The 9,226-nt window shown below is 39.0% G+C and overlaps 1 protein-coding gene and 1 long non-coding RNA gene across 2 annotated transcripts in view; both read left to right on the forward strand.

Moving 5' to 3' along the window:
* Nucleotides 1–887: 887 nt before the first annotated feature.
* On the forward strand, nt 888–3,630 carry LOC140947934 (uncharacterized). Its single transcript, XR_012167010.1, has 2 exons — nt 888–1,128; nt 3,234–3,630. It is a non-coding gene; the product is annotated as an uncharacterized lncRNA (long non-coding RNA).
* A 4,468-nt stretch (nt 3,631–8,098) lies between these two features.
* The window catches only part of LOC140948004 (apoptosis-inducing factor 1, mitochondrial-like), a 14,135-nt gene continuing 13,007 nt past the window's right edge, over nt 8,099–9,226 (forward strand). Inside the window, exon 1 of the mRNA XM_073397232.1 lies at nt 8,099–8,388. Coding sequence (XP_073253333.1) covers nt 8,146–8,388 — 243 coding nt within the window. The 5' untranslated portion in view covers nt 8,099–8,145. The remainder of the gene's footprint in view (nt 8,389–9,226) is intronic.

The following is a 9,226-nucleotide window of genomic DNA, read 5'->3' on the forward strand; positions in this document are numbered from 1 at the left end:
TTAAGGCTGGGCTGGGCTAGTGCAGGGACTGGGATCTAAAGAGAGTTTTCGCGGTGTTCGAGGAAGCCTGGGTAAAAACAATGGCGGATATTAGGTAAGAGTGAATTCTTCTTTTATACAGGGTTTAAGATAACAGCGAAGTACATCATTTTTGATGATCTAAAGATTTGTGTTTAAGTACTTTTAATGTACGTTCTTTGAAAAGTAGTAAGTTACTCCTTACGTTTTTTACAGCGCTAGTCAACGTCCACACTTCTTCTTGACCCGCCTTCGTACCAAAAACGTCCTTTAGCACTTGTACTCACAGACTTTACCAGGTGATTTGGAGCATCCATAGCCTGAAACGGAAAGAGGTTTTGCACCTTTTTACAGACTGTTTGGTTTCACTATGCTAATCTTTTTTTTTCACGATGTTGCTGCAGAAAATATCGCAAAAGTCCATGCCATGCAGGGTTTTTTTTTTACCCCTGCCCCACTGCCTCACTCTGGTGGATATTCCAGTTTAATTTCTTTACCAATATTGTCATTAAATTTTTATTTGGAAAGTTTTTTCTTCTAAGGTATTTTAGACAAAGATATATGGTGTTGATTGTGTGAAAATTGTCATTTTTTGAGTTTGTGTTGAATCACACTCAAGGTCTTTACCATCCACGATTTCAGTTTAAGTGATAACTTTATAAAAGTGCCAAGTCACTTTTGACAAACTGCTTGATTCTCCTTGCCTTGTATTTGCTTGAGCAACAAAGCAAGCTAAAGGTAGAAATTATATATTTGACATCATGTTGAGGGTTACCTTTGCTTGGGGCATATTGATGTCATGCACTCCTTTAATTATCACCCATTCAAAATCCTACTTATTCCTGTGACCATTTTTATTCAACAGTGCTTTTTTCTGACCTTGTTCCCCGTTCCTGAGAGACAACTGAAATCATCAGTGAAGTCCATATAAAGTCAAGGGCTTAATGAACCAACATGTTTGGGCATCTCCTCAGAAGAATACATTCATCTCCTGTTGCACTCTTTCTTCTTAAGAGACATGCTTCTTGGACACAGGGAGAAGGACCAAACTACTCAAAAAATCTGATTGCTTTAGGAATTGCAACTGCTGGTGGTGTTATGTTTGCTTTTGTGAGTTAACACTGGTTTTCTATGGTTGCAGTATAATAGGCCTTTTTATAGTTATTGATGCAGCTGGTTCTCATCAAGTTTTAAAGTAGACAGCTAGGATGTAAAAGTAGGTGGCTTGGTGACTGAGTGCTGTAAGCAATTTCAGGCTTTCACTCTCTCACTCTACCCTATTTCCCCAAAAAACTGGACGGGTCAAACCTCCAAGCAGCCGGTTTTAGACACAGCTGCTGGCGCTTTCAAGATAAGTACTCTGTAGATAGAAACAAGGCTGTGGAGTTGACCTTGTCTTGATACTACTTATCCTGCTTTCTTATGTAAATAATGTTTTTCTTATGCTAAGTAGTATTTTTCAAACATGCAGGGTGTTCATAAGGCATCGGAGATCAGAGATTGGAGAAGTCTTTTTTTAATACACAGAATTCACCAACTAACATTTGGTAGCTTATTCAGGGGTGGATCTAGGGGGAGGGTGCAGGGGGTGCACACACCCCCCCCCCCCCGAGATGACCTGCGGTTTTCTAATACATTTGGCATTTTGCCAAAAAAAAAACTATGTGGTTCATTGGTGTTGAAGTAGAGCGAGAGACGAGTGCACCCCCTCCTAAAAAAAATCCTGGATCCGCCCCTGTTATTCTTAATAAAAACCTGGCCTGAGCATGATTTCCATAAGAAAAAAAGGAGGTTTGTATCAAAAGAAGGTCAACCCCAGCCTCACATTCACTCAAAGGCTAGGATACTAAGTCCTCAACTGTCAAATGGTCTATTGCCTTAATTGCTAGCCTGCAAAGCAGGCATATTTTGGAGCGCGATCCATGATTTGTTTTTGGGAATGACGTTATCCTGCCATCTTAGACGTTAATACTACCAGAGAGTTGGGACGAGTCAAAAACTGATTTTAAGGGAGAGGTTGATGGGTTTAATAGTCTAAAACAGTTCAGCTATCTCAACCATCTTCGTAACTGCTAAAGATTGAGGTTTTATTTGAATAGTCACACCACAGGATTTCATGCACTGACTGAAAAGTTTGAGCTATGTACACATCCAAAACAAATGGTACCATGTGAAAGAACGGCTGAAGAGGTTTCATTTGAATGGTCACACCATAGAATTTCATCAGCAGACTCAAAAGTTAGAACTACATCCAAAACAAATGGTACCATGTGAAAGAACTGCTGAAGAGGTTTCATTTGAATGGTCACACCATAGAATTTCATCAGCAGACTCAAATGTTAGAACTACAATCAAAACAAATAGTACCATGTGAAAATACTGCTGAAGAGGTTTCATCTGAATGGTCACACCATAGAATTTCATCAGCAGACTCAAACGTTAGAACTACATTCAAAACAAATAGTACCATGTGAAAATACTGCTGAAGAGGTTTCATCTGAATGGTCACACCATAGAATTTTATCAGCAGACTCAAACGTTAGAACTATATTCAAAACAAATAGTACCATGTGAAAATACTGCTGAAGAGGTTTCATTTGAATGGTCACACCATAGAATTTCATAAGCAGACTCAAAAGTTAGAACTACATCCAAAACAAATGGTACCATGTAAAGGAACTGCTGAAGAGGTTTCATTTGAACGGTGGCACCATAAGATTTCATTCTCAGACTTAAAAATGAGAACTAAGTGCAATAAAAATAGACATACCATATGAAAGTTTTGAAAAGTTAAAATGTCGTTACATGTATTCATGGCTCTGTGAGTGAAAGTGTGACCCAACTATTAAATAGTTTTATTATATAAACACCAATGAAGGTGCTGAAGGTGAACTTTTGGGCGAAAACATGATATCTTTACATGCGAAAAGATCACAATTGCTGTGGCTACATAATTAATCGCACCTTTCACAACCAAAAACTATTAAAGTAAAATGGTTTGGTATTTCATTGGTGTTTATTTAACAGGACATTGAATGACCACTTGAAGATACGAAATTTCTCTTCTCATGTTGAAGAATATCTCACTTGTTTGGTCTGCTCACTCCTGAAATATTTTCCTGCTCACTCCTGAATTATTTTTCAACACTGAAAGAGAAGTTTCATATCTCTGTGTGCAATGTAATATCCTCTTTTTAATTATGTTATTTTTTCAGGGGTATCAGAAATGGAAACTTGACAAGGACTTTGAAGTTGAATCCAAATGAGGATAGTTCTTACACTGAACTTACTGTCAAGGGCTCAAAAAATGTACCTTTGTGAAAATGATAAATGCTGTAACAGTTACAGATACAGTGTACCTAACAATGACTTTTTTATTGCTAGTTCTGGTCAATTGTTACTGGCTTGTCTTTGTGTTAGCTAGCTGGATATAAACTGTAGACATATCAGCGTTGTTTTCATGGACGTTTTTGTGGTATAAAGTTTAAATTCCAAAATCTGTAAAAAAATAGAACGTAAGATAAGGTTGATGTTGAATACTTTAATTTATCTGAGTCATATGCTTACGTTTCTGATATGATTAAAAGTTTTTCCCCCTTTCCTGTATTAAAATTTTTTAGTTGTAACACATAATGCACCTATCGATGTAAATCCCGTGGGGGGGGGAGTGCGGGCAAGGGGAGGGGATTTGATGCCTGGGACTATCCCCGCTGTCGGGCTTTTGATCGTGTGAAGCGACCCCGGGGTCGGGACATTTGACTTTGACCGACAGAAGCCTGGTATCAATTCAGAAGCAGTTACCAAGTCCGTCCCTCGAGGCTTCCTGAAAGTCACGTTGTTGGAGAAAGGTATGAAGTTTTCATTTGTCTTTATCGCCATAATCCGATACTTTAAACTGTCATCTAAACAGATAATGTCTATTTTATCTTCAAGTTCCCATCTGATTGTAAAACTCGATTGAAATCGAATTCCACCATGAAAGTCAGAGGATTTTTTATGGGTCACTGATCCGACCTGTTCCGGATGTTGAGCAGATGTTATAAAGCATTTTACGTTTTATTAATATTATATAGCACGGTCAATCTTCCTGGAGTGATTTTGTTGTTCAAGATAAGATATGCTAATGGAGAGAGAAAATACTTAATTACGGCGAGTAATTTAATGGCGCTTCCGTTAACCGTAAATAAAAGTAGTAACGACGTGTTTGAAATGTTCTTTTATTCGTTTTATATAGTATTATAGCATTGTTTGTTTAGATTTTTTCCCCTGGGGTAGGGGCTTTTTTGACACTTTTGATTGAACTTTCGTTTCCCACCCTGGGGAATTTGATCGAAAAATTTTAAAATCTGTCAAATCCCCACCCCTTGCCCGCACTCCCCCCCCACGGGGTTTACATTGATAGGTGCATAACACCCAGCAGATATTTCAATGGATTTTTCCGAAATATATCAATAAAGAGCAAATAACAGTTTTACATTTAATGTCTGTGATTATGCACCTATCAATGTAAACCCCGTGGGGGAGAGGGGGGGGAGTGCGGGCAAGGGGTGGGGATTTGACAGATTTTAAAATTTTTCGATCAAATTCCCCAGGGTGGGAAACGAAAGTTCAATCAAAAGTGTCAAAAAAGCCCCTACCCCAGGGGAAAAAATCTAAACAAACAATGCTATAATACTATATAAAACGAATAAAAGAACATTTCAAACACGTCGTTACTACTTTTATTTACGGTTAACGGAAGGGCCATTAAATTACTCGCCGTAATTAAGTATTTTCTCTCTCCGTTAGCATATCTTATCTTGAACAACAAAATCACTCCAGGAAGATTGACCGTGCTATATAATATTAATAAAACGTAAAATGCTTTATAACATCTGCTCAACATCCGGAACAGGTCGGATCAGTGACCCATAAAAAATCCTCTGACTTTCATGGTGGAATTCGATTTCAATCGAGTTTTACAATCAGATGGGAACTTGAAGATAAAATAGACATTATCTGTTTAGATGACAGTTTAAAGTATCGGATTATGGCGATAAAGACAAATGAAAACTTCATACCTTTCTCCAACAACGTGACTTTCAGGAAGCCTCGAGGGACGGACTTGGTAACTGCTTCTGAATTGATACCAGGCTTCTGTCGGTCAAAGTCAAATGTCCCGACCCCGGGGTCGCTTCACACGATCAGAAGCCCGACAGCGGGGATAGTCCCAGGCATCAAATCCCCTCCCCTTGCCCGCACTCCCCCCCCCCACGGGATTTACATTGATAGGTGCATTAGCTCCTATTGGCCACACGATTTATTGCTTTTCGACTGAACAAATAGTGACTTTTACCTGGGCCAAAGAATTTAAGTAAAGGAGATAGGAAATATTAAGTCGTTTTAAAAGGAACGTTTGAAGTTTTCGTACAAAAAAAATTACAATGAAAAGACGGAAAAGAAATCAGTCCCTTCTGATCTGTTGCTAAACTATTGTGTTCGTGACTTTTCGTTTCGGTTTGATATAGCTTGCGACGTCATTTACAGGTAAGTCACGAAACAGGAAAATCAAACGAAGCAGGAAGCTGCAAATGAAAAAAAAAAAAATTTTATGTTCATGCCAACTATGACATTTTGCACGTATAGATTTACTTTTTTCAGCCCTAGGGAGGCAAAAAACTGTCAATTGTGCGTTTAGTTTTTTGAATTTAGTGTGTTCATCGCGTGACGTGACACCTCTATGGTATGGCCACCGCCCATTCACCGCCCAATAAAAACAAGTTCCGGTGTCAACATATCACGTCCCAGCTCATTGTGTCGCGCGAACTTACTGTATCACCTGTGTTGCTCTGTTTGTTGTCCAGACGCTTTCGATTTTCAGTCGTTTGGTAGTCCTGATAGATTCAAGGCTTAATCAGCTGTACACTTGATTCAACTCTTAACTATGTCTCTCCAAGTTTTTTCAAGAATTCTCCGTCCCTTGGGGGCCACTACTTCTCGACAGTCTCTTCGAAGTGTTGCTCGCTACACGCAGGCAAAAACAGAAACTTCCAAAGAGGAATGGGGAACGTTAGTTCTGGGGCTTGGTCTCCTGTCGACTGCAATTGTATGGGTAAGGTTCAGAATTCGGATTCACTCCGTTGTAAATTAACGCTGTTTCTTCCGCAATGTCTCAGTGCGCGAGCATGGCCATTGTCTCTACTGGATAATTGATAAAAAAAGATATTATTATCAGCTCTTGCTTGCGGTTAGGTAAGGCAGTGGTTTTAAGCGTTTTTTTTTCAACAAAAGAAGGAGAGATTATGTTACTTTTTTCAGTAAAAGATCTGTAGTTGAAAGTTCAATAGTTAGTAACTTTTGCGACATGCCCTCTTCGCCTTCTATTGTGAAACGTGCTGTTTTGCACGCACATCAGCTGTGAGTGAGCAAGGCGACTGCCGACAGTGGAGACTCTACTTTATGTTTACTGTGAATCATAACAGTTATTTGCGTGTTTTATTGCAGTCAAAATGCGTTTACATGTGCCTGCGAAAAGAAATCAGAAAAAATTTGAGAACGAGACGCATTTGTTGACATTGGTTATTAAAGTGATAATTAATGCATAATGATTTTGTAGGCACGCAACGTAAAACTTTTTACAGGTTACAGTTTGCAAGCGTGATGGCTTAAAATCAAGTCAATCAAATATTCACGCGAGAAAAAAAAATTCAGTAAAGGTGTTGTTCAAAAGAAAGTTGATCTCAGGTTAGGCCCTTTGAGACTTCAGTATCTTCGAAGATGTCAGAATTGAAAAAAAATTTATGCAATATCACATCTACTACCCGAAATCACGTTTACGAATATTTAATAATTATGCTTTTTTCTCTGCAGTCAACTAAAGAAGGTGCCTGGTCAATAAACATGACTCCTGCTGAGCGAGCTAAGGTAAAGAGCACTCTTTGTCATCAGTTTTTTCATTAGTTTTTTTTGTTTTTGTTTTTTAACACTGTGCATTATGGACTTTTGTTTCAGTTGGCCCCTAAATGCTCCTGATGCAGTCATAAAATCCTTTTATTACAAACCTTAATTCTCTTTTAACTACGTTAGCCACCCACCCCCTGCCCCCCTGCCACACACTCCCCCAGTCGATCCCCTCATCCCTAGCCCCAGTCTCCCTGATCCTTTCCATCATCCCCAGCTCTTGTGACCCTGACTTTCTCTGAGTTAAAAACAACATGATTTATTTTTCAGCTGGAAGAACAGGAAGCTGGAGGGCAATGAATGACTGAACTGCACATAAGCTGTCAGCCTAAAGACTTAGAACTTCATAGCTCAGGTCTCATTAAAGAATGTGTAAATTTATGGTAGCCACAGGAACCTACTGGTAGTTGGAGTTATGGTTTTTGTTATTAAGGTGTGATGATCAAGATTATCTCATAATTTGGACTAAACAATTATATATGATCAAAAGAAAAATAATTTTAAATGAAATCTATGTGGTTCCAGCAGGCCCTGTTGCTTTTGTCTAGTCTGTTTTTTGTATTAATTTTGTCAATCCATAGTTGTATATTTTAGGAGCTGTAAAAAACTGAGTTACCCTCAAACTATTTCATTGTAAAGTCTTTGAGTTGCACATAATATAGTTAACTTTACTTTCTATTGGTTGTCCGTGTATTTATTTTATTGCCCAATCTAATCTTGGAGGATTGGAAAATTTACTGCCCTCTATATCCTCTTGTCTGCTATCCCTTTCATACCTCTTTACCCTCAGAAAGTTATGACCCAAGGAACTTTGAAAAATCTTGTCAGATCGTTTTTCTTCTCCAGCTTTGCATAGTTGCTTACAGAAACTTTATCAGTTTCAGATAGTTTCCGGAGACGTAAATATTATAACAGAAAAAAGAGTAAACTTTTTTTCTATAGTCGAACGGGTTATGTAGGCTCGATTACCACCCGCTGTTCGGGAAAATGAGCCCACTCATCCCCCGAAGGTATGGCGAATACTGAAAAATAGCAAGATATTTCTTTTTTTGCCTGCGCGACTACCACGCGGATATCGCGCGCGAAGGTACATCTGCGGAAGCGAGAGAAGCGGCGTTGAACATTCGCGCAGGCTCACGTAACTGCTGTCCTTTTCGCATGTGTCATCTTTGATATTCCAGTTAGAGAATGTCTCTGTCGACTTGTGGCAGGTTTTTCCGACCATGTTTGAGTCGGATTAGACCGGCAATAAGCTCTTCAAGGTTGAATGGATGTAGACTATTCAGCTCGCTCGAAAAGCGGCCAAATTTTGCCATCTGTCGGCTGCAGGCAGCCAGACACGCTTCAGACGGTGGTCAGGCTTCGAATTTTATGAGTGATAATGGACTGCTTGTGCTCGGTTTTGGACTGCTTGGAGGATCGGTGATCTATGTGAGTATGATTTATAGTTTTTGAAATTTTTATCTCAAGGATGACTTATGAGAAAACTAAACATAGCACACGTGTGAATAGTGTCCCCACTTCACCCTCCCCTTCCTGTACTTCTTCGGCCCTTTTGAATTTAATATCCTTACATCCCCCGGTTGAGGCTTTACCTTTTCTTCTTGCCCTTGAAGAATCCATAAATTTGCATTCACTCCTGAGGATTTTCATAAAGTATGGGCTTACCACCCAAAGAATATAGGTTTACCCAGAGGAATTTTCACCCCTAAGGAGCGGGGTGAATAGGGGTATACAAATCCGCCGATCCGTTATGATTTATTAACCATATCCGCCCTTCTATTTTTGCCTTGAATCGGAAATCCGGGCAAAAATATTTTAATTACACGCTAAGTCCAAAATCCAGGCCCATCGTTATGGAAAGTTGCATCACAAGAAGTTATAATGTTAAAGTTCTTAAATTGTGAAAAATACCTTTTCGTGAAAAAACAAAACAAAACAAAAACAAAAACAAAAAACACACAAAAAAACACACGATATTATGGCTGCGGGTTGCTAAGGTGTGTTCTTGGGGATTGGCACTCAAAGGGTCAACTTTTAGTCATCAATATTATACTGTATAAGATCAGTACACATACTGTACCCCGCAAAACAGCATATTCCCTGGTAAGCTGAGAAGTGTGATTGTCTCTGTTGGGTAAACATCAAAACCTTAAACTTTCCCTCCAAGGCTATGATGTCAATATAATGTAGCATCTAGTCATCACAAAGTTTTATATAGCTACATCTCCAATTATAAGACTCATCGATCTGTTTGCTGAAAATCTCT

The sequence above is a fragment of the Porites lutea genome, chromosome 9 (genome assembly GCF_958299795.1).
Source record: "Porites lutea chromosome 9, jaPorLute2.1, whole genome shotgun sequence".
In the NCBI taxonomy this organism is placed as follows: Eukaryota; Metazoa; Cnidaria; class Anthozoa; order Scleractinia; family Poritidae; genus Porites; species Porites lutea.